This window comes from Giraffa tippelskirchi, chromosome 8 (assembly GCF_054371585.1).
Source record: "Giraffa tippelskirchi isolate mGirTip1 chromosome 8, T2T-mGirTip1v1.2.pri, whole genome shotgun sequence".
Lineage (NCBI taxonomy): Eukaryota > Metazoa > Chordata > Mammalia > Artiodactyla > Giraffidae > Giraffa > Giraffa tippelskirchi.
The window spans coordinates 44,555,307-44,582,147 of NC_137282.1; the positions used below are offsets into that span (position 1 = coordinate 44,555,307).

Genomic DNA, 26,841 nt, shown 5'->3' on the forward strand with positions numbered 1-26,841 from the left:
TGGAGACTGGAAGAGTGGCATAGATAAGTTGTATGCAAATTTAACAGTGTACATCAAATGCAAGTTAAGGCTTTCCTTAATTGGAACTGGGTGTTGGTTTCAAGTGGTGATAAAAAAATAATATGTGAAGGGGTTAATGATATAAACTCATGTTTGTGTATGTTTCTCAAATTTAATACTAGTGCCAATTTAGCATCAACTTTAATACACAGTTTAATTCCCATAGTTCAATTCAATTTAAGAAATTTCAAACACCTAGCACTTTTTCTAGCATTCTCTGACCATTTAATCTAAACTATGGCTTTTATGTTGCATGTGTGTGTGTGTGCTCAGCTGCTCAATACCTCACAAAGATATGACTAAGACAAAAAAATTAAATAAGTTGATCTTTAATATTGTATGTGTCTATGATATTTGACAATTAGATATTCTCTTCATTTGGGAGGAAATGTTTAAAAAGCATTCTGTGCATGCATGCTAAGTTGCTTCAGTCACGTCCAACTCTTTGTGACCCCATGGACCATAGCCCATCAGGCTCCTCTGTCTCTGGGATTCTCCAGGCAAGAATACTGGAGTGGGTGGCTGTGCCCTCCTGCAGGGGTCTTCCCAACTCAGGGATTAGACCTGAGTCTCTTACATCTCCTGCATTGGCAGGATGATTCTTTACCACTAGCGTTACCTGGGAAGCCCATGTTAAGCAACATGCTAAGTTGCTTCAGTTGTGTCCAACTCTTTGGGACTCCATGGACTGAAGACTATCACGCTCCTCCATCCATGGGATTTTCCAGGCAAGAGTACTGGAGTGGGTCGTCATTTCCTTCTCCAGAGGATCTTCCCAACCCAGGGATCGAACCCGAGTCTCTTGCATTGTAGGCAGACACTTTACTCTCTGAGTCATCAGGGAAGTCCTGGGAAGCCCTAAAAAGCATTAAAAATCATAAATTTTAGGGATTAAAAAAGTACACAAAGAGTTTATACTCAAGAATTGTTCAGTTCTCACGTAGAATGTAAGCATGAGTCATTATAGTTGATAATTCTATTTCTATTCTTAAAAAATAAGCCAAGACACATTATAAAACTAGTTTTTCACTAAGTGGAATAAATACTTTCAGTTTAATTCCCAAATGAGTCTTTGTCTATTTCAATAAAAACAAATAAGAAATAACTATCTCCTGAAGATAAGACATGCAGTTGATAATCTGGGTCTCCCATTGGTTCTCAAAGCATGTTTGCCTTAGGAATCCTTTGGGATCCTATGTTATAGCAATAAAAGCTGTGCTTCAATTGACAGAGCTTAGACCCAGAAATCTGAATTGTAAATAAGCATTCCAATATATTCTGGTATATGTAGTCTGCCGGGCACAATTTGAAATCTACCAGTTTACTGTGATGAAGGGGCAAGTGTTGATTCTCTGAGATGGCTTTTTCATTATTCATTAACTTGAGGTAATGAGTTAATTATTTTGCATCTCATGAGAATTTTTTGATTCACACAAATTTCTATTCCTATAAAATTCCACCTATATGGGTGGAGACTACATACTAAACTGCAGTCATTTTAAATTAAGGATTTTGAAAGTTTTTTTTTAACAATTAAGCACTCATATACATTTTTATATCTTGCTTAGACATCTTCCAAAGAGTTTATGGATGTCAGATACTGATGCTTTAAGGCTGAACTCAAATTTTATCAAAGTGAGTACAATTTGAATGCAAGCTCAGTGAAAAGCTTTGCACTCCCAATTCTCCAGTGAGATGGGTCTACTGAATTTCAGTAGAATGTGTAAGCAGATGTAACCAAATGAAAAACAATAAAACTTTAAAACCATTTCTCCTTTATTATTATTGCCCCTGTGAATATCATATTGTGATTTGCAGGTGAGTATATGAGTCTTTTTAAAATAGTGCTGACACTTTTTTATGATCTACTTGGTCCTGTTCCCAATATTGCAAAGTGGAGAAGATTGGAACCTGGTTGCTCCATTGCCCTATTAGCAGACTCTCAGAGGAACTGAGCTTATGAGCTGGATAGCAAGTGATGTCATTGAGATGGCAATTATAACAATAATATTAATACTATCAAACAATTTTAGTCAGAGTAAAGAATATATCCTCTGATTGTTAATATCATTTCTCCAGTTGTCTTAAAATGCTTTAAGTTTATTTTATTATTACTGTAGCCTTTGAAAATTGCATTGTCAAAAATTCCTGCCACTTTTATATAATCAAATATATGTATTTATGATACTTGTTCTTGATTCTTAAGAGATGTGAATTGAATATTACTCTCTTTATTCTTCTTACCCTACAGTGCATTCTATAAGACAAATATCTATAGGTGCAAATAAATAACAACCACTATAAAATTCCAAAATAGTAATAAGATAAGAATAATTATCGGTGTAAAGAGAATACAGCTATTTGGTCAAGCTAGAATTCTTAAGAAATATTTGTGAAGGATATAGAATTTAAGAAGAAATGTGTATATAGTTAAAAATTTAGCAGACTGAAAGAGAGAAAGTTGGTTGCAGAGTGCCATGAACCTGAAACAGACACATATGTTTATGTATGTATGTGTGTGCTTTTGATTAGAGTGGCAATGTCATAAATCAATAAGTTAGAAAAATAACTTGGTAAACACTGAAGCAGAGAGAAGATGTGGCACAAAGCTAGGGCAGCTGTTTGGAATAGATAGATGCAGAATTGAGAAATCTGAAGTAGCAGAATATGAAGGACTTTGTGATCTGCTGGATTCAGAGGTAAGTAAAATAAAGAGCAGACAAAGATATTGTTTAAACTAAGGGATGGTTTTTCTGTTGATATACTAAAATTAGTGGAAATCAGGAAAAAATACAGCTGAAAATACAGGATGTTTCAAAGAGAAAAGTAAAAAAAAAAACTTTTCTAACATAAAGATAGAAATGATAAAGGAAACTTGAGGCATGGATGAATTTAATCAGAATAAAGGGGACATAAATCTTTAATTTTGAGTATAAGAAAGTCCAGGAAAGGGAATGACGAAAGTATAAGGAGAAGCTTAGAAGTTACCACCTCAAACATTTAAACATATTTCTGACAATGGTGTACACTTTTAATCACAGTTATGAAAGCATCCTAAATTCCCATTTATTTCACATGATTTAAATCTATTTCATATTTGCCTTACTATTGGTCTAAGCATAAATGGGCAAAGAAATTGTACTTCTACAATATTTATGAGTTAAACATGTATAAACAATACTAAAAATCATAAAAACAAAAATTTTTGTACATAAGAAACAGTTCATTACCAAATATTGGACACAATAAATTGTATCCTTTAGTGAATAATGCTTCATGGATTGCTAGTTTTATTGAAGAATCAATGGCTATCTCATTTTTGTACTATATAAAGGAGATAAAAATTAATCTCTTCCCTCAAGCATCTCTGTGTATAATGGGGAGATTAAATTAATGGACAATTATACTACTTGAAGTAAAGTAAATGATGGACTTATGCACACAGTGATATACAAATGTGTCAGATGGGCACCCAAATCATTACAGAGTATATCTGAGAGGCTGCTGAAGGAAAGAATGTCAATGCTATCTATGAAATATCTAATAAGAGTTAATAAGTGGAACAGCAAATGTGTACCAAAATATACTAAAACACTGAAAAAAACCTAATGCATAATTTAAAGAATAGTGAAAAAATGGAAGTGCAAAGACACAAGGACAAATTTCATCAAAAATGACTTGAAGCTGTCCTTGAAAGAATGAAAAATAGGATTTATGCAAAGGGCAATGAGGAGTAGTAGGCAAGTGAAACATTTTAGGTATAAGTAACAAAATAGGGACGAGATATGGAATAGTCAACTAATAAAATATAGACAATTACAGAAAATTTAAACTATTGCATGTGCACATGATGCACTAACATTTGAATATTTAGAAATAAAATTTGTAGATCAATGAACTTGTTGCTATTGAAAAAATTAAATTTGCTTTAGTTTCTTTTAAGAAACTAAAATATCATGTGGGAAGGGACTATTAACAAATATCACTTTTCTAGACTAGCATCAGAATATTTCAAAAAATCTTTGAAAAGTCAAACTTTTGGCTAAATAAGTATTCCCAGGTGAATTTGAATTTCAAACATTTTTTTAAGACCCTAGTTTGTAAGATGCTGAATATATTTATAATTTATAGTAAAATCTCTGATGTGGCCTGTTTTTGTGAAATTATTGGAAAGTATCAATGAGAATTATCCACCTATTGTGTTTTATTAGGTGAATCAGAAATTAAATAGACAAGGACGAAAGATAGTTTTATATAGTTAATGGAGGTTTTAAGAGAATACTAAATGTACTCCATAAAATGAATGTACAGTGGAAGGTTATTGATGCTCTTGAAATGTTGTGTGCTCCTGCCAAACTCTCCACCATGCTTACTATTATGTAATGGGAAGAGTGGTTATATAAATCACATATATTAATATATACATATATATATATTTGAAAATCAGGAACAGTTGTTATTCTGACAATTGTTGTTACTTTTTAGTTGCTAAGTTTTATCTGACTCTTTTGCAACCCCATGGACTGTAGCCTGGCAGGCTCCTTTGTCCACGGAATTTCCCTAGCAAGACTACCGGAGTGGGTTGCAATTTCCTTCTGCAGAAGATCTTCCCAACTCAGGGATCAAACCCACATCTCCTGCATTGGCAGATAGATTCTTTACCACTAACCCATCAGGGAAGCCCCCAGCCACCAAGGAATCTCCTGAGAATTATTAAGTAATGTAAATTGGTTTTTGTTTCATAATTCATTTGGAATTTTTTGTTGGGATTTTCACTACATCGTCTTGAAAAAGAATAATATTATAAAGAGTAATTTGTTTCACACGGAAATATAGCCACATGTTTACTGAATCTACAAATCAGTAGAACTATGATATTAAATATAAAAAAAAAATTGTACTTGAAATGTGAGAGCTGTGTAAAAAGAAAGAGAGAATTGGAAAGACAGAAAGAGATGTGATAAATCCTTCCTTTCTTGGATGCAGGAATCATTTTATCTTTAGAGTCACATCCCTTTCCTGGAAACCTCTTACATCCCTTAATGCTCTCTTCTCTACATCTTCACTGATATTTATTTTATAAGGATTGAAAAGAGAAATTTTGCCCAAGTCTATCCAACAGACTCAATCCACCCTTAATTGGAGTCTGCATTCATCAATACAGCTGAAATTAAGAAGAACTTGAATTATTTGTATTTGTAAAGGGCTTATTTGTTAACTCAACAATTGTCTCCACTTGACTGACACTAAGGCAGGAAAAAAAAAAGTAAAGTGAAATGGGCAGACCAAATAAGGGACTGTAGTTTAGAGCAGAGATAACACTTGATTGGTTCAACTTACTGACTGTAAGTAGCTACATGTTTGCACCTCAATTTCCTCATCTATATGTTGGAGCTGGCCCTACCACAATCCTCACAGTCACTTATGCACATCTCCTCTCAAATCTGAATTCAGTGATGTTGTGTTGAAGTAAACCAGGGTGGGAGTTTCACTGGTAAGTGAATGACAAGACAGAGGGAAATCCTGTAAAGACATCCATTTCTAAACTGAAGCCCCATCTGCCCTGGTCCAGTTTGGCTTGGAGGTGGAGTGGCAGACGAGACAAGTCTTCATTTTGCTTAAGGATCAAAACATTAATAAGTATGATATACTAGAAAAGTCTGATTTACAAATTCAGATTTTGGTAATTAAAGTCAGCATAGGACTGTCTATTTAAAGATGAACAGAAAAGGCAAATGAAGAAACTCTAAAGGAACAGTGGGAGACAAAGGAAAAGGGTTTTATTGCATCTTACACATTGTGCTTTTTTAGACTATTGGTAATATAATGTGGCATAGTCTAAAAGTTCAGGAAGCTGATCTATCCTCTATATGATATTATTATCTTTTCTGTAAAATATGAGGCAACATCATATGAGATATGATGTTTGCTTTCATCTCCTTTTTATCTTCTATAGATAAAGAAAGATCATTTTGTGTGCATTAGGACTTCCCTGGTGGCTCAGATGGTAATGAATCTGCCTTCAACGCAGGAGACCTGGGTTTGATCCCTGGATCGGGACGATCTCTTGGGAAGGGAACGGCAAACCACTCCAGTATGTGTGTGTGTTAGTCGTTCAGTCAGGTCCAGCATTCTTGCCTGGAGAATTCCATGGACTGCGGAGCCTGTGGGCTACAGTCCATAGGGTCGCAAAGAGTCCAACATGATGGAGCTACTAACACACACACACATACTTAAGTAATTAAAACACTAAAATGTTTATAAAGCAGCATTTTACTTCTCTCTAATTAGGTGGTAAATCATACATGCAGATCATTAATGTTTGACTTCAATCACCGAATCAACAGTTTTATAGTAATACACATTTATTTTCTAAATTTTATTTTTTAAAAACTTTAAAAAACGTTTTTTAATTTTTTTTGTTTTGTAAAAGCATACAATTCAGTGCTTTTTATTATACATACACAGTTGTGTAACCATCACCACTATCTAATTCTAGACTATTTTTATCATCCTCAAAGAAACTGCATACCCATTAGAATAATTCCCCCATCCCTCTCCTTTGTCTTCCCAACTCCCATGCATAATTTTATCTACTTTTCTTTTATAGATTTGCCTATCTGTACACACCATATAGTGGATTTATATAATATTTAAATCTTTATATCAAATGTTTTACTTAACATATTTAAAAGTTAATCCATTTTGTAGCATGTATCAACAATTAATTTACTTTAAAAAATTGGCACACAGTTGACATACAATATTATGTTAGTTTCATGTGTACAACATAGTGATCGGGCACTTAAATTCATCACTAAAAGATCAGTAGAGAAGATCTAATGACAATTTATCCTCATAGAAAGCTATTACAATACCATTGATAGTATTCATTACTTTGTACAATATAACACTGTGATTATTTATTTTATAAATAAATACCTCTTAATTCCCTTTACCTATTTTGCCCATCTCCTACACTTCCCTCCCCTCTGGAAATCACCCATTGTTTGTTCTCTCTCTGTGTGTGTATGCGTGCATGCTCAGTCCCTCAGTCATGTCTGACTCTTTGCAACCCTATGGACTGTAGCCCACCAGGCTTCTCTGTCCATGGGCTTCTCCAGGCAGGAACAGATCTTCCCAACCCAGGGATTGAACCCATGTCACTTGTCTCCTGCATTGGCAGGTGGATTCTTTACTGCTGTGCCACCTGGGAGGCCCCATTCTCCTTATCTATGAGTCTACTTTTGTTTTGTCAGTTTTTTAATTTTTTTTTTTAATCTTTATGATGTTGTGTTGGTTTCTGCCATACAACAATGGAAGTCAAGTTTTGTTTCTCAAATATCAAATATAAGTGAGACCATATGATATTTGTCCTTTTCTGTATTTTTCTATTTAGATCCATCCATGTTGCATAAAATGGCAAGATTTCATTCTTTTTTTTATGGCTGATTTTGTACTATAGCTTGAAATTAGGGAGCACGATACTTTCAGCTTTATTCTTTTTTCTCAAGATTTCTTTGGCTATTAGTGGTTTTGGGGGGTTTCATACAAATTTAAAGATTTTTTTTTCCAGTTCTGTGAAACATTATTTGTATGTTATTAGGATTGCATCAAATCTTTAGATTGTAGTTTTATCAATGTCTTTTATTTTTCAGAATAGAGGTTTTCATCTCCTTGGTTATATTTATTTATAGGTATTTTATTCTTCTTTATGGAACTGTATAGGGAATTGTTTCCTTAATTTTTCTTCCAATAGTTCATTACTAGTGTATTGAAATGAAACACATTTCTGCAAATTAATTTGGGATACTACATCTTCACTGAATTCATTTATTAGTTCTCATAGTTAAGCATAGCATTCATATTGATAAATATGTAAGTATATATTAGTATTGACACTGTGAATAATTTCTTGTCACCTGTTTTATATCTTAATCTGTGTTGGACAGGTAGTGCCATTAAGATGTTTCATATGCGTCAAAAGTAGGATGCCCAGAAAATGATGGCAGTGTAATTACATAGTACATCAAAAGCCATCCGAGTTTGGCACAGTTGAAGATTTACTTCAGTTTTGAATTAATCTGAATGACCCTAGCTTTATTGCTGTTGAGTTTCTAGAAGCGATAAAATGTCAAGTCATTGAAAATAAAACGACAGAGTGTAAGCAATCTGACAAGACTAATGCACAGGTTTTCTGACTTGTTCCGTATTCTGCAGGCTTTATTACCAACTATGATGTTCTACTGAGAAATGCTTGCCTTAATGAATGCATCTTCCACCTTACTAATATGTATACCTCTTATGTAAACAACAGAATATTCAGTGCTGTCTCTGTGTTTGTTTTATGTACACTAAAACCTCAGTGTACAAAAATGATGTAGGTGGGAAGCCACTGTTTTACTTCTATTATATCTTAATTTGGGTAACACATGTTAATGAAATGTTATTGAGTAGATCTTTTGTGGACAAGGATAGTATTGTATTTTAATCACCAATTCTCCAATGCTATTAAATAATTGTGAGTTTTGCAGGCTTACTGTATGCTGACAGTTTTTTTTAAAAGCTGCTACTTAATGTATATTGATAGCATAATACAAATAATAGCTATCTTCACATTTATTGTTATTAGCCTCATAAAATGTTATTTTATAAAACATAGAACTCATATCTCAGCATATTGTCTTCAAAAGGAGAACTTTTTCATCCATGCTCTGTATTATCTGATGTCCTTTAGATAACCTTCCTGAGTTTCAACTTTTTTTCTAACATTGAAAAGTCTCAATTCTGGCTAAATGCTTTGCCTTCACTAAACATAATCCCCAAGTGATGATTCCAGACTAGATGATTTTCCTTGACTTTTTGATTCTATTTTTTTATTTTTAAATATTCATATGAGAAGCAAACTCCTAAACCTAACATGTAACATATTTGCTTCCCTTAAATAGATAGGATAGAGTAAGAAATATTCCAAAATAATAAGTTAGACACATATTTTCCTAAAGGTTTCATTCAATACTCCCCTTGCTCCAATGATGCATCACTATCAGCACCATGTCCAGCTGTTCATGTTTTTAGTTTGAAATCCACCACACTTGACTGCTGCCTGCCAATGCAGAAGACATAGGAGACACAGGTTACATCTTTGGGTCAGGAAGATCCCCTGGAGAAGGAAATGGCAACCCACTCCAGTATTCTTGCCTGGGAAATCCCATGGACAGAGGAGCCTGGTGGGCTACAGTCCATGGGGTTGCAAAGAAAGAGACAAGAAGGATCGACTGAACACATAAAGTCATGTTTCTTAACTAAACACCCTGTTAAAGGAGCATTTATTTTTCAACCTATACCTCCACCCCTCTATTTGGAAAAGCTCAAGAACTTTCCTAACACTTATTGATGTACCATGAGAGTAGACCATGACAGATCACATTATAGGTTCAAGGTTTTTGGTATTTCTTCCATTCGATATCACAAACACACAGTGAGATGCAAAGGATGCAAACACCTTTCTGATAAATCACAGTCATTAAGAAAAAAAGAATAAAAGAAATAAACAATATCTCACATCTTCTATGCCTTTTCGTTTTTGTTTGGAGTTTGTGGCTGAGAAGTTTAGTACAACTTTAATAACTGTGTCACATGCTTTCTTGCTGCATTAAACAGGAATTCAGGCATCTTTATGCTTGCTTACATCTCAGGAGAGCTTCATTAGGGTCAGAGTTTAATATAGTTATTGGAGACACTTATGCTCCAAAGAAACTAGGTTGAAAAAGCTGCATCATGTTCTGATTACATAATCATGACTATTTGAACTCATACAAATTCCCCTTGATATCTGTCTTTACCTTTTCTGTAGGCTGTGAGTATATAAAAATGTTACCTATGATTTTATTATTTTTCTTTGCTCTTGTTGCCTCAAATTCAAACCCTACTTTAAGACCACAAACATTGAGCAACTCTACAGGCTAGCCTCTCTTTTAAGGGTTTAGGGAATGAAACCTAATGAATATGATTATAGTCTGTGGAAAACTGCTAGTTTGATAGATAAATATGAGTTTTTCAACCCAAATTATTTTATCATGTCTATCTAATGCTCCATTATTGCCACTTGAAGTATTTTTATTTGGTCTATGTCTATTTATCTATCTGTATAACATTTTCTCTTTTAGAGAGATTTCTCATATCTCTTTTGAAGGCAGCTATATTTTTAGTGCTTGCTAATGTGTGTGCTAAGTGGTTTCACTCATGTCTGAATCTTTGAGACCCCATGGACTGTAGCCCCCAGCTTCCGCTGTCCGTGGGCTTCTCCAGGCAAGAACACTGGAGTGGGTTGCCATTTCCTTCTCCAGGGGATCTTCCCGACCCAGGGTTCGAACCCCCGTCTCTTATGTCTCCTTCACTGTCAGGCAGGTTCTTGATCACTAGCGCCTCCTGGAAAGCCTGTGTGCTCGGTTGTGTTCCACTCTTTGCGACCCCATGGTCTATAACCCACCAAGCTCCTCTGTCTGGAAGATTTCCCAGGCAAGAATACTGGAGTGAGTTGTCATTTTCTCCTCCAGGGGATCTTCCCGACCCAGGGATAGAGCCATGTCTCCTGCGCCTCCTGCATTGGCAGGCAGATTCTTTACAACTAAGCTACTTTTGATGCTTTTGAATTGGGTGCTGGAGAAGACTCTTGAGAGCCCCCTGAGCTGCAAGGAGATCAAACCAGTTAATCCTAAAGGAAATCAACTCTGAATATTGGAAGGACTGATGCTTCAGCTGAAACTCCAATACTTTGGCCCCCTGATACAAAGAGATGACTGGAGAAGACCCTGATGCTGGGAAAGATTGAAGGCCAAAGGAGAAGGGGGTGGCAGAGGATGAGATGGTTGGAAAACGTCACTGACTCAATGGACATAAGTTTGAGCAAACTCAAGGAGATAGTGAGGGACAAGAAGCCTGGCATGCTGCAGTCCATGGGGTCACAAAGAGTCAGATACGACTTAGAGACTGAACAATTACAACAACATACAGTCAGTTAACTATTAAATAAACTGATTAGACAAGAATATTATACCTCTGTATATTTTCTATTACATGCAAACGAAAGATTTAGGTAAATATTTAACTCTCTTGAGATATGTCCCACTGGGCCATAAATATATGTCCCATTGAGGCAAAGTCCATTAAATGGATATAAATAAGGCTAATATTAACAATATAAGAGCAAATGGTATAAATTTTTTGGGGGAGTGGTAGAAAGGCAGATGACAAGATTTAAGAGCTACCAGGGCTAATTAATTTATAACATTTTGAAGCTGATTGTGAAAGAATAATAAAACCTATAAAAACAGATGGGAGCAAAGACTAAATTTTTTGGCAGAATCTCCCAAATGTGATTTATTATTTTTTCTCATATCACTTAAAAGAAACAATTGTAATATTATAATCTAGTATGTTGAATGAACTTCACCATCCAAAAAAATATTTACTTTCTAATTTAATTGCTATAACTTCTAGTTACATAGAAGTGCAAATCAAATTAATTACCCTGGTTGCTTTACTTATAAGAAATTACAATCCAAAATCAACTAATAGAAATTTTAATCAAAGTCATTATTAATTGAAACTTTGTATTTTTGTGTTTAGTTTTGATTTTGCATTTATATTTCCTCCTATTTTCTTTGTTTTCCTTATTTTGACTTAAACAGACTACTGTTTAATCAATTAATATTTTTATTGGTGAGATATCAATAAAGTAACCTACATCTTTTTCTTCATGTCATACCTTATAAAATTTTTCAAATTCTTGTAAACAATGTATGTTTTAATTTTTTTTGTGATTCTGTTGTATTTTGTATAGAGTTTTTTTTTAGGCTTGCTACTGCTGCTGCTAAGTCGCTTCAGTCGTGTCCGACTCTGTGCGACCCCATAGACGGCAGCCCACCAGGCTCCCCTGTCCCTGGGATTCTCCAGGCAAGAACGCTGGAGAGGGTTGCAATTTCCTTTAGGCTTGACTCAGTATCAAATTTATAATAATGTTGGTGCTCCCCCTGGTGGCACAAAGCACGCATTTTACTTTTTTCTTTAAGAATAAAAAATTGAGAGAGAGAAATTTATGTCCTGATTTTAAAAGTGTGTAAAAATACCTAGAAGGAAATGCAGGAAAAATTGACTAAATATAAGTTTAATGTACTATAGCACAATATACTTAAATCCATTTTAGATTAAATATATGTACACACATTTAATTCATATATACTCCTATATTTATTTCAAGGTGATTTTTAGTTTAATGATTATACTCATTGAATAAATATTTCATTTTATTATATTTATGTTATATATTTTTAATAAATATGGGATACATAAATATTAGGATAATATATATAAATATTAAGATAAATATTTTATTTTTTAATAATTAGGATACATAACCTTATTTTTCTAAGTATCTGAATATTTTTCTTCTATTTTCAGTGTGCTCATCTATCTATTCATCTATCATCTCTCTATGCATCTTTTTAATCTATGTCTTATATCCTGGATTCTTTTACATTAGTACCAATTTATTTCATGGATATCCTCACCTTCACATTTGATACTAGATGCAAGTATTAGATGGTGTTAGTATGTAAAATATTTCTTTATAGTAATTTCAACACTTTCTATTTTTAATGATTGAAATTCTACAACAGAATCCTTTGAAGTGAAAAGTGAAAGTACTACTCCTAATTATAATGTTTAACTGGAGAACAAACTGCCTTTTGGTTTTGCATTATTATGTTTTACAGTTGCTTTATTTTCTGTAGACTGTATTTTCAAGCCAAGTAATCTTATATATTTGACTAACTTCACTGTAAACAAAAAATATTAATGTATCTCATCAGGCATTTTCCATCTGAAAGTTCCCGAGTCTTCTCCTGTTGGCTCAGCTATTGGAAGAATAAGAGCCATGGACCCTGATTTTGGACAAAATGCAGAAATTGAATACAATATTGTTCCAGGAGATGGGGGAAATTTGTTTGACATCGTCACAGATGAGGACACACAAGAAGGAGTTATCAAATTGAAAAAGGTACGTGGACATGTTTTTGAATAGTAGATTACCCAATAAAAATTAAACAACACAAAGGAAATGAGAGATGTCTTAATTTCCTTTCAATTAGGAATATTTTAAACTAAAAAAAGTCTGGGTAACTAGGAAATATTCACTCCCAACTTTTGTTCTGTGACTCAACAGGTATATATTTTGTGTTGGACTTCTGAAGTAGTGCTAGGGGTAAAGAACGTGCCTGCCGATGCACCAGACATAAGAGATGCTGGTTCGATCCCTGGGTCAGGAGGAACCCCTGGACGAGGGCATGGAAACCCACTCCAGTATTCTTGCCTGGAGAATATGATGGACAGAGGAGAGTGACCGTAGGGTCGCAAAGAGTCAGACACTACTGACGGGACTTAGTAGGCACACACACATGCATATTTTATGTTGAAACAACTAGGCCTATTAATTCGCTTAAGTCATTAAAAAATTCTTACCAGAGTTTAATTTTAATTTAATTTGTTATTGTTATCAGCTTAGATGAAAGGTCAATTTAAAAATAAGGTATAGAATTAAACACTAAGTGTACCAGGTTTGGTCTCACCCTATTTACTACTTTTATGAGAATATCAATATCTAACTCACACACTTGTTCATGAACCTAGACCTCAGAGTGGATGAATTCTGATATGGGCAAGCTCTGCTACAGGTGAGTGGGGGAAATGAGAAGGGATAAAGCTGGGCTTGAGGGTGCTGTGATGTGGTAAGTAAACAGAAAAACTAGCCAGAAGGAGGGAGAAGACAAGAAGGTGTAACGTGATGGGAAGCCCTCTAGTTATGTTAACTTGATTCGTACAGAAGAGAATGGAGAGTAAAATTCAAAATATTACACATACATGATTATCTCAGGATATGTAGTTTGTCTTTTGTCAGGAAGGGGCGTGAAGAAATATGTAAATGTGAGAAAGAGAAAAAACCTTTTGATTTCCTTTACCCATTTCACTGGGGTCTTCCCAGGTGGCTCGTGGTAAAGAATCTGCCTACTAACGCAAGAAATGTAGGAGATGCGGGTTCAATCCCTGGGCTTGGTAGATCCCCTGGAAGAAGAAATGGCAACGCACTCCAGTATTCTTGCCTGCGCAATCTCATGCACAGAGGAGCCTGGCAGCCTACTGTCCATGGGGTGGCAAATGATGCTTGATCTGAAAATCTTATCTTTATAGTTCAGCCTGATATCATAAAGGCTTCCCAGGTGGAGCTAGTGGTAAAGAACCTGTCTACTGATGCAGGAGACGTAAGAGACGTGGATTTGATCCCTGGGTCAGGAAGACCTACTGGAGGAGGCCATGGCAACCCACTCCAGTATTCTTGCCTGGAGAATCCCCATGGACAGGGGAGCTTGGTGGGGTTTGGCCCATAGGGTTGCAAAGAGTCTGACATGACTGAAGTGACTTAGCACATGCATACACACACACTGGTATCATAAACCTACTTTACAAGAGCTTGTTCCTAGTGTCTTTTTAACCTTGTTCAGTCTGGTATAAATCTGTTTGCTAGTTGCTTGCTTGAAAAGCATCTTCTCTTTCAGATACATTACAGTCTTCAGTTATTTGAGTTCACTGAGAATTTTCTTTCCCTTAACCCTTGAGATCTATAATATGATTGAAACAATAGAGTTGATTCTAAAGGATGCATTTTGTTTAGAGGGAGGACTCTACTACTATGGTGAAAGATATACATGTTCATCATAAAAACTGAAGCTATATCAGTTTAGTTCAGTGCTCAGTCATGTCCGACTCTTTGCGACCCCATGGGCTGCAGCTGCAGCCAGGCCTCCCTGTCCATCACCAACTCCGAGGGTTTACTTAAACTCATGTCCATTGAGTCGGTGATGCCATCCAACCATGTCATCCTCTGTTGTCCCATTCTCCTCTCGCCTTCAATCTTTCCCAGCATCAGGGTCTTTTCAAATCGAGTCAGTTCTTTGCATCAGGTGGCCAAAGTATTGGAGTTTCAATTTCAACATCAGTTCTTCCAGTGAACATTCAGGATTGATTTCCTTTAGAATGGATAGGTTCGATCTCCTTGCAGTCCAAGAGACTCTCAAGAGTCTTCTCCAACACCACAGTTCAAACGCATCAATTCTTTGGTGCTCAGTTTTCTTTACAGTCCAACTCTCACATCCATACATGACTACTGGAAAAAGCATAGCCTTGACTATATAGAAGAGCAGAAAGTAAAGAGTGATGAAACACAAGCTCTTGTGGGTCAGAGTAGAGGATAAGTGAGTCTTATGCTCGGGGTCTTCCAGGCTGAAATCAAGGTATAGTCCTGGTAGGACTACAACTGATCTGAAGCTTAGAGTTTCCTTTTTTCCCCCCTAAGGTTACTAGTTTTGGCAGAATTCATTTCTTTAGGGCTTTATGACTGCTGGCCCTACTTACTTTGCAGACTGTTGGTCAAGGTCCGATCTCAGTTACCATATGCACCCCAGGCAGGTGGGCTCCTACATCACAAATGTACTTCTTCAAGGCCAGGAACAATTAGTAGCTTCTACTAAACCTCACATGATTACATCAGACCCTTTAAATAAAAATCTCCCTTGTAATTAACTCAATGTTAAGTGATTGAAGACCTTGATTATATTTGCATTATTTATTTTTCTGTAAAACTTAGCAAATTCATGGTGTAATACTGCATTCCATGATTTTAGTTCAGAGGACCCTCACACACTCAAGGGCATAAAATTATGCAAGAGATTATAGAAGAGTTTATCTTGTCCTTGGGGGCAAGAATCTTCAGGAGAGTTTGGAATTTGGTCTACCAAAACTGCTTCTCAGATTCCTCAAAATATAACTCTAGCTATCCATTTTTGCTTAACATTTTCTGGAAAAGTGACAAAGCCTGGAAGAGCCCAGAAAATTATCCTCTTGTATTTTATGCCAAAAAGTGTTCTTCCCTCTTTGAAATGAAAAAAATCATTTGACACTTAATATTTTATGTAGCTTTACATGACCTGGACCTCAGCAAAGTAAAAGCAGAGAAAGTGGATTAAAAGATAGAAGCAAAAAGATAATATCTTGATTAATTCCTCCCTTTATATTCTAAAGAACATGTAAAGATATCTTATTTCATTTCTTCACAGTTGTTTTCTTACCATATTACTCCCTTACAATGTGAATTACCTCTTGAAAACTCTGGCTTTGCTAACCTTGCTTTACTGAAACATCCCTAGGAGAAGGAGCTACTCAACTAAATTCTCTTCAATCGATCATTTCCTTACTTTTCTAGAAAAGTTCATAAAATTGAATGTGCCCCAAGCAGTACCACAAAGTTTTCTATTTAATGTGGCAGAACTAAATTAACTTCATCATAACGGATTTCTGTTATAGAATATGATTCATTTCCTAACAATAACAAAAAATTCTGTTTTTTTTCTATACTTATTTCAAATACTAAGATTTTTGTTGATTGCAAAGTTAGATGAACTTCATTCCTCAGCACCACCCCATCTTACCCAGCAGCCACAAAAAGTGGAGGACAGTCTGTCAGATGAGCTGGATAAAGTCAACGAGAGAGAGACTGATATTGATTTTTTTTTTTTCTCTCTCTCACTTTCCGAGTTATCCAGTTTTATAAAATCGCATTACCTAAGGGCCAGGATCATGAAGAAGTAAGGCCATCTAAGATATTACGGTGGCATTTCTCCCACAATTTTCTTCAGTTATTTGATCACTGCAGGATGTAAGTTTTCAGTCATAAAAGAATATCTGTATGTACAGAAAGTTTATTTTATCTTACTCTTTATCTCCACAGCCACTAAATAGTTGCCCGCAGTGACAGGTCGGGAGTTCTTAAAAGACAGAAATTATGTCAGATCTCCTAAAAGGAAATGTAGAAAAAGTTTTGTTTTTTTATTAATTTTCCCTTCATTTCTGGGCTTGAAATGACTTTCAAAGTGGGGAGACAAGCCCATCAGTGGCAAGTCCATAACAGTGGCATGTTTGTTAAGTAGGTGAATAAAACTGAGATCTTGTCAAGAAAGAATTTGCCTAATCCCACAATCAGAAGCCTTTATCTAGGAGAAGTAAAGAGGGAAAGGAAGAACAGCTGGTACCAACTTCTTCATTTTAAGGGAGTTAATTCTGGTCCAGAGAAGGGCATAAGTGCCAGCCAAGGGAGATCAAATAGCTTTCTAGACAAACGGACCAAAAGTGAAGTCAAAATTGTCTTCCACCAGAAGTTACGGATAACTAGGATAAAAATTATATTGTTTAACATTTATGGAGCATTTGGAGTTTGCAAAAGCAAACTATATTTTATAAGTTACCTTAAACTAGCTTGTGCAGCTTATAAATTATACATAACCCAGATATCTTTTTGGCATCCAGTTTCCCTTGAATACATCAAAAGATGGGGGACTTAGTACTTCTACAAACAACTCAGTCATTAAACAAGATGGAAAACCTTATTATCTTTGTCTCTTCTGTCCTCCTGGAATGTTTCCCAGGTCTTAATACCATGTAGGTAATCAATATCTTCTAACGTTAATTTAATTTTGAACGGTTTCATTTGTTAGCAACTTCTTCCTTTTTAACTTAAAATTGACATATTTAGTAACTAACATATTTAGTAAACTAAACTATTGTTGAAAGACTTATAGAGTATGCCGAACTGATGTTGAACATGAGAGCTCTTCAGTATTTGAAAAGGTTTGTTCTTTTTTTGTCTCGATCTTCTTCATTCCAGGTAAACATTCTCAGTAATTGTAACAGTTTTGAATTTTTGGTTTGAATGATATTTGCTATCCTCTTCTGGCAATTGGTTGTCTTTTCTTGAGCCCGATTCCTTTAACAAAACACAGTAGTTTAAGCTGTAGGCTGATCAAACCAGTAGCATTATGGGATCATCTCTTTATTGAGATATGTTTCTATCTGTGTAACCAATAGCCACAATATCAATTATGGCATATTATGCAATAACTCTACTTATATTAGCTTTAAGACAAATGAAAAGTCTTAGAAAGGAGATGGAAGTTGGAGAAAATAAGTACTATATATAAAAACTTATGAGCTGAATAAATGAAAATATAAAAACTAAAATAAAGTATTGAATCCAAGGCAAATAAATATATGAGTAAAAATTGGACGAATTAAACGAAGTAAAGGGAATAACTACAGGGAAAATAAAGATAGATCCCCCTGAGTGAAAATTATTGTGAAAGAGACTTTATTTGAAGTCTGAGAAGTGTTACTGTTTGCTATAATAAACTTGATTACTTTGCGATTTTTTTTGATTTTACAACATTTTTTTTTCCTATTCTTTTCCCTTCTTCACAGGAAATGCATAAAACAGAAATCTTGTCCTTAAAAGAATGAAAGGTACCCACTTTATTTCCCCCAGGTGTACTAAGGCCAAAAAGGGACGTGTCAACACAGCAATTAGCACATCATTGGAGTTATACTACAGGGAGAAACTTCTAAAGGTCCCAGAAAATCACTGTGTTAATTAACTATATTCATGTTAATTTCATGTTGTCTTAGTTTGTCATAGGTGATTAGAAGTCAGAACCAGTGACCTTAAAGTTTTCATTTTAATTAAGCACTGCAGCAGCAGCATATTTCTATAATGTAATATTTCCAGTTATTGGGAACATAAAACTGATATTCAGGAAAAGGGTAAATGTAAGCAAAGTGATAAATCAAGGATCAGTGACTCCAGGGACAAAGTACATCCAAATAGTCTGTCTAATGTTGTTCTTTAATTATATATGCTCAAAGCCTTAATGCTTGGTCAAATATCCTGATAATGCATTATAGTACCTACCAATTATATGTGTAAAGCTGACAACACAAAGGCCCCAAACTAGACCTTGCTGCTGGGAAAGACTGAAGGCACAGAAGAGGACAACAGAGGATGAGATGGTTGGATAGCATAAGCAACTCAATGCACGTGAGTTTGAGCTAACTCTGGGAGACAGTCAAGGACAGGGAAGCCTGGCGTGCTGTAGTCCATGGGGTCACAAAGACTCAGACAGGACTTAGAAACAGACCTTAGCAGCACACATAGACCTTTTACAGCAAAAACACTTAGACATTCAAAAGTATTTAATAGAAAAGGGTATTATTGTCAAAATAATAAAAATCATCCAACAACAAAACACATTTTGCTACACCAAATTCTCAGCTGAAATCGAAAAAAAAGCATTTATTTCAATTTTATTGTATTTGTAATTACTGCTTATATCCACCAGAGGTCAGTATTGGATAAGAGCATAAAACACTCCATAGATAATCTGCTGTTTTAACTAGTCACAGGAAAGAAATAAGCCCTTCCTAGTGCGGAGAAGGCAATGGCACCCCACTCCAGTACTCTTGCCTGGAAAATCCCATGGACGGAGGAGCCTGTTAGGCTCCAGTCCGTGGGGTCAGTCGGACACGACTGAGAGACTTCACTTTCACTTTTCCCATTCATGCACTGGAGAGGGAAATGGCAACCCACTCCGGTGTTCTTGCCTGGAGAATCCCAGGGACTGCGGAGCCTGGTGGGCTGCTGTCTTTGGGGTCGCACAGAGTCGGACACGACTGAAGCGACTTAGCAGCAGCAGCAGCATATGTGTGTGCATATGTCATTTTAATGTATGCAATTGATTATCTTTACAAGTTACCCAGGCACTTTTACAAGTGGTCGCTTCTTGTCTTAAACTGTTTAACTTTTACTTCCCTTACCCACCGATTTTTAAAGGAAAATGATAATTTGCTACTAACTTGCAAGTTACTCTGCAGCAAGGTCCATCATCCTCGCCACATCCTGTATGAACGTATCTCTCACTTTTGTTTTGTCCTCCCTATAGCCATTAGATTTTGAAACAAAGAAAGCTTACACTTTTAAAGTAGAGGCCTCCAACGTTCACCTGGACCACCGGTTTCACTCCGCGGGTCCTTTCAAGGACACGGCCACGGTGAAGATCAGCGTGCTGGACGTGGACGAGCCGCCGGTGTTCAGCAAGCCGCTCTACACCATGGAGGTTTATGAAGACACTCCCGTAGGGACCATCATTGGCGCTGTCACTGCACAAGACCTGGACGTGGGCAGCAGTGCCGTTAGGTAAGAAAAAGCAGTGCTTTCTGTTCTATGTGTCAGAAAGAGAAAGAAAAGACTCTGACCAGGCTTGTATGGATGATTTAGTTGTAGAATGCAATGCTTGAAAACGTAATGACTTTTCATGGTAAGTAGAATAAAGGAAGAGCCATTGGGCTTCCTTGATAGCTGAGCTGGTAAAGAATCCCCCTGCAATGTGGGAGACCTGGGTTCAATCCCTGGGTTGGGACGATCCCCTGGAGAAGGGGATGGCTACCCACTCCAGTATGCTGGCCTGAAGAATTTCATGGACTGTATAGTCCATGGGGTCACAAAGAGTTGGACATGACTGAGCAACTTTCACTTCATAGGGTTTGAGCAAAAACATCTGATAGCAATCCCTGTAACGGGGTTTAGTAGTGACCTGATGTTGGACTTGTCACTCAAGCTGATCAACCTCAGTTTTTCATCCACTAAGAGGATGTAGTAGTCAGCCTAAAAGGATGAGTCTCACAAATAATGATATTAAGATACGTTCACAGTCCCCAAAATATCACACATATATAAAATACATTTTTCAATTATTCTAAAATCTCTGTTCCCTACCCAAAGTTGGTGTTTGAAAAAACATTGTTCGACCATTCGTAATTTGCAGTTTATTTTTTCACTGTGGCAATTGTATCTCCCGAAAGAAGCACAATTGCAGTCAGATTTAAGGTAAGATGCATTGTGGAGTTGCTCAAAGTCCAGACTTGGCAAGGAGCTCCTTATTGGCATATGGCTGCTGAGTAGTGAGTCTGACAAAGCAATCAGTAAGACAAAGCAAGAGTAAGAAAGTGTAAGAAAATATTCACTCTTCCTCCACCCATAAATGCCACTTATATTGCTCAAACATGGTAGCATTCCTTTTTCCTCACTTATAAATTGCTCCTGTAAGATATTTTGAGATTTGTTCTGATTCAACTTTGCTTCTTCTGGATACTTAATCTGTACCATGTGTCAATGCACCTACAAAAAGAGCAGGAGGAGTGGGGAATAAACGGAAAAAAAAAAAGAGCATATCTACAAAACAGAAACAGACCCAAAGACATTGTGGTTGCCAAGGGCGGGTGTGGTGAGGGAGGGGAGGACTGGGAGTTTGGGATTAGCGGATGCAAACTAAAAAAGAGACAGAGAGAGAAAAAAATGGGGTTTGTTCGGAATCTTCTAACTCTAAAGGGTCGAAGCTTAGTATACAAAATCAAAACCAAAGAACACATTAAATAGACTTTTAAAGCAAAACAGTACTCTGTTGCATAGGAAAAATACATAGATACACAAAAGATTTCAAGTCGTGGGGTAATTTATGATTTAAAAAAAAAAAAAGGATCAACCTTTCAGCAGTAGCCTCAACACACTCATAGCATAGAGAAAACTCTCAGGCAATGGCTTGAAAGCATGTAAGCTCTGCTCTTTGTATGTGTCACATCTATCCCCCAAAGTGGCCCGGATGCCTTCCTTCTTGAAGCATGTCTGTGATCAAGAGAGAACTCTAAAAGCACATTTGTCTTGAGAAAGGGAAGAAAAAGTGCCATTATTAGCACCCTTACCTATCAGGTTGAATCCTGGCTCATTTGCTCATTGGGTTCAACTTGTTATACATGCTCAAATTACTGCATGGTTCACTTTCAGTTAAAGTCCAAAAAAGTCTGTTTATTATCAGTGTTTGCAGGGGCATTCTCAAGAATCTGCTGCCTTAGTAGTTGTTATACATTAATCTGTCATCATTCATCAGTCTTGTTCCTGAACACCCCGTGTGTGCTGCTAGTCATTGTGAAAGTAGAAAATGCCTGCTGAGTAGATTTACAGGTAATTTCAAGAATGTAAATAGAATGGAAGAAATATGGAAGGTTGTAAAGAAAGCAATAAAAAAGGTAAATAAATTGAAACTCTCTACACTTCAATAGATGAGAATTGTGGGACATAGTGGGACATGATATCTTAGGGGACATGCTAAGTTGCTTAATTTGCTGTATGTTCTATTTTTGAATACTGATCATAGCATGATAGGGTCAAGCTAAGAATAAAATATTATTTTAATGAAATACTTTAAAAAAAATCAGAGCATTTACAACTAAAAATATCACCCTGTAAAGGTAAAGGTGAGAATTACAAACTTCTAAGCATAAGGAAATAATTATATCAAGACCCAAGTATGTGGAATAAAGAAAGGCTACACTGTAGAGAAATTCTCCAGCTACAAGCCTATCTTGTTTATTTGTTTTTCATGTCACAGAAGCTAGTGTCTGACAAGTGCTACTTTGAAATAAGGGAGCATCCTTAGTCTTATTTCTAATGGGTGGCAGACTGAGTCACTGAAGCTGTAGACACAGATGGATTTAATTGATCCCTGTGAGGAGTTGTCAAAAGACAGAGGTGGTTTTGAATCAACATAAAAGTTGTCTTACTTTCATGTCCTTGGAGGAAACAGTAGACTTGAATCAAGTCAGTTGAGGAATGTGGAGTATGAATCACTTCTAAGCCTGAAAACATGTTTGCTCACATAAGATTGATAGTAAAAATATGTTATGAAAAATAAGCATCAAAACAACAAATTACTTGGCATGTGTAGATGTGTTCTGTTTGTTTGCCTTTGCTTTACTGCATTTACTGATTTGCATTACCATTTTCATAGGGTTATTGTGCCTGGTATTAATTTAAGACTAGGGTATTCCACATCACTGAGTATTTTATTAATGTTATTATTTCATCATCACTGAGCAAAGCAAAGAGCCAGAAAGCAATGGCATTAGCCAGGGACTGCACAACTTTAGAAGAAAAGTTCAGTTAGGTGTAATGCCCTCACAAATAATCCATGTCCTGTCCTCTCTTGCCATGAGCTGCATTTCTAGCTATTGTTTCCTTTACATTTCTATTCTTTATCGTCCTGTTGTTCAGTCCTTAAATCCTGTTTAATTCTTTGCCACCCCATGGACTGCAGCACACCAGACTTCCCTGTCCTTCACTATCTCCCAGAGTTTGCTCAGACTCATCCATTGAGTCAGGATGCTACCTAACTATTTCATCCTTTGCCGGCCCCTTCTCTATTGGCCTTCAATCTTTCCCGATATCAGTGTCTTTTCCAGTGAGTCAGCTCTTTGCACCAGGTGGCCAAAGTATTGGAGATTCAGTGTCAGGATCTGTCCTTCCAATGAATATTCAGAGTTGATTCCTTTATGGTTGACTGGTTTGATCTCCTTGCAGTCCAAGGGACTCTCAAGAGTCTTCTCCAACACTACAATTCAAAAACATCAATTCTTTGTCTCTCAGCCTTCTTTATGGTCCAACTGTCACATCCCTATATGACTACTGGAAAAACCATAGCTTTGACTATATGGACCTGTGTCAGCAAAGTCATGTCTCTGCTTTTCAATACACCGTCTAGGTTTAGCTCAGCTTTCTTTCCAAGAAGCAAGTTTTTTGTTTTTGTTTTCAATTTTATGGCTGCAGTCATCATTCAGAGTAATTTTGGAGCCCAGGAAAATAAAATCTATCACTGCTTCCACTTTCCCCCCTTCTGTTCACCATGAAGTGATGGAACTGGATGCCATGATCTTAGTCATACTCAGTGGCAATTAGCTAACAGCAAATAATGATGTCATAATAGCTTATTCTTTGGCCAGAGTTTTTTTAAGCATCACAGTGATTATTTTATAGCGAGAGAATCTGAGGGCCAGGAAAACTCAGGTATGACTTCAGTAAAATGGGAAGGACCTCCTTGATGGTTCAGATGGTAAAGAATATTCCTGCAATGCAGGAGACCCAGGTTTGATCCCTGGGTTGGGAAGATCTCCTGGAGATGGGTAACCCCCTTCAATATTCTTGCCTGGAGAATTCCATGACCAGAGGAGCCTGGAGGGCTAGAGTCTATGAGGTCACAAAGAGTAGGACATGACTGAGTGACTAATATGAACATAATTAGCTAGATTCTAATTGTTTTGATAATAAGCATTTATTGAGGTGTTCATCTAGGTTTTTGCATTGCTTTGTAATTCCAGAATTTTGGGGAATACAAATAAAATTTAATAATTTTCAGTATCTTGTTAAAATAGAATGCCAAAACATGTCAGTAACATGTGATAACCATGGACCTTATTATATGCCTGCAAGCATTCTAAGCACTTTACATAGGTTCATCTTGTTTAAAACTTACAATAACTTTACTTAAAACTGAAAAGTGTTGTATTCAAGTATGTGAACATTGACATTGGTCAGGCTAGAAATATAAAATAAAAAAAATACAGTTCTTTTGCTGACGTTTTTGTACATATGGAAAAAAATGGTTATTACTTGAGGTTCAGTACTTTTTATTTTTCTATACAACTACAAAGTCCTTACAAGATTTAGATCTAAGAATTTACTGATAAAATTCAGTGAATTTATGATACAGATATATAGCTCTAATTTTTATAAGGATTGGATCTTGATATCCAATGATATATTTGGTTTTATTTTAAAATAAATTTTGCATTTTTGTAATGATATGATGGCTGAGTGTCCAGATATTAGTTATGACGGTGAATGTCTTGAAGCTATCTTTTTGTGCTTCATGTAACTCCTCAGAATGAAGCAATGTCCAAGTCTATGTTTTTTGTTTCATTGTTGTTGTTTTTTCTTTGTTTTTGGTCATGCCACATGGCATGTGGGATCTTAATTCCCTGACCAGGAATTGAACCCATGCCCCTTGCATTGGAATTGCTGATTCTTAACCACTGGATGGCCAGGGAAGTCCTTAAATCTATGTTCTTTATTACTTACCTAAATGTTTGGGGTTTGCATTTTGTCTGCTAGAGTTTCAGTTTCTTTGCTTTGTCTCAAAGGGTTGAGGGCTCTATGTAAGTGTAAATTTCACAGCTCTTTCCCTACTCTCTATAATTTACATACTTTTAGAGAATAGTTTTTTTTTTAATCAGTTATTTAGAATTTTTATATTTTCTAAAGATTGTTACTTCAAATATATCCTAAATTGATATAAATCTTTCACCATGAAAATTATTGTAATAGTCAGAATCCAGTTAATAGGCTGTCCAAGGTTATTTTTGAGTTAAGAGAATGTGAGTAATTTTCAGAGAAAAGGAGCTAAAGAGTTGACAAATCACAAGGAAGAAATGGAAGATTAGTTATGAGAAAGAAAAAAAAAGCAAACAGAAAATAAAAGCTTTCTTTCAAACGTGATGCCCATATTTGTGTATCAAACAGTAAATGACTCTAGTTACAATGACGTCTTTCTTCAGAGACATTGGCCACAGCGTTCAGTGAGAGTAAATAGATTCAACTTGATATGCAACAACTGGCATTTGATTCAGTTCAAGGGAATAATTGTGATATGGCTACATAGAAAGACTTCAGAATAAGTAAATCTGGATACTCAAAGATATAAAACAAATATTTCCATGCTTGAAATGTGATCAGGTCATTATTAAGAGGAACAGTCAGATATCTTTATAAGATAATTCAATGCATGCATGCAAGTACAAGATATTATGGATGGAACAATAAATCCAGCCCTACTCTAAAGAAACTTTCTGCATAATCATTAAAACAAAGTGTAATTATTTTATCCTTCTCATTTGAGAAAGACTGTTAACAAAAATTCAAATATGTAAATAAGATAAAAGAAGTAAGAATATAGAATTTTGTAACACTGCTGCTCAGTCCCTCAGTCATGTCCAATTCTTTGCAACCCTTTGGGCTATAGCCAGCCAGGCTCCTCTGTCCACAGGATTCTCTAGGCAAGAATACTGGAGTGGGTTGTCATATCCTTCTCCAAGGGATCCCCCTGATCCAGGGATCAAGCCCATTTCTCCTGTGTCTCCTGCATTGCAGGTGGATTCTTTACTTGTTGAGCCATCAGGGAAGCCCCCTATTTTTTTTTAAGGAAGCAACAAATATTTCCTAGAGGGTTTTGGCAAGGTTTCATGGGAAGACCTGAGCAAAGGTATGATCACATTCTTTACTCACTTAGCCAGGTATTACTGTTCATACTTGTAATACTGAAAAAACTTTCACTACATGCTTTCTATCTAAGCTAAGTGTAGAACCCATATTTAATCAATATTTGTCTAAACTTAATTTTCTTTCCACTAGAGGAAGTTGCTTTGAGGTCCCTGCTGAATAAATCAAAGACCAGGTTTAAAGCCTTGAGGGCAGAGGAGAGTTGACATCTAGTTATGTAAGGCCATACACAGGCAGAAAACAATGTGTGATTATTAAAAAAAATGACTAAAAAAAAATCCCCATAATGAGGAGAGCTTAAGCCACATTGAAGAAAATAAAGTATAACAGCTATGATTTCAATACTATGTAGATTATGGTATATTCCTTTATCATTAGAGATCTATTTTACATTTATTACATGCCTTGAGATGGAATTTAAAGGTAGAAGAACTGTGCCTTTATTAATTTAATAATTTGATAATGTGTTTATCTTTTCATCAGGCATTTAAAATAAACAAGGGAATCTATCTTAACTGATATATGACTTAATTCTGCTGAGAGGAAACTAAGAATGAAGAGGAGGATTAGAAAAAAAAAAAATAGCGGGGAAATTAGAACTACTATTTAAAAAAGTTTGAGAGAAACATATAGGGATTCCCAAGAAAACAATGTAATTGTGATGTTGATGAAGCAATTACATT

The 26,841-nt window shown here is 35.9% G+C and overlaps 1 protein-coding gene across 3 annotated transcripts in view; it reads left to right on the forward strand.

Moving 5' to 3' along the window:
* Positions 1-26,841, forward strand: part of CDH12 (cadherin 12) — a 293,386-nt gene that overhangs the window by 229,024 nt on the left and 37,521 nt on the right. For 2 of the 3 annotated variants that reach the window (XM_081524211.1, XM_081524212.1), the window contains 2 exons: positions 12,933-13,120; positions 19,938-20,191. In XM_081524211.1, the coding sequence (XP_081380337.1) occupies positions 12,933-13,120; positions 19,938-20,191 (442 nt within the window). Of the gene's footprint in view, positions 1-12,932; positions 13,121-19,937; positions 20,192-23,835; positions 23,891-26,841 lie in introns of those variants that run through there. The other variant, XM_081524214.1, reaches the window with a different exon arrangement.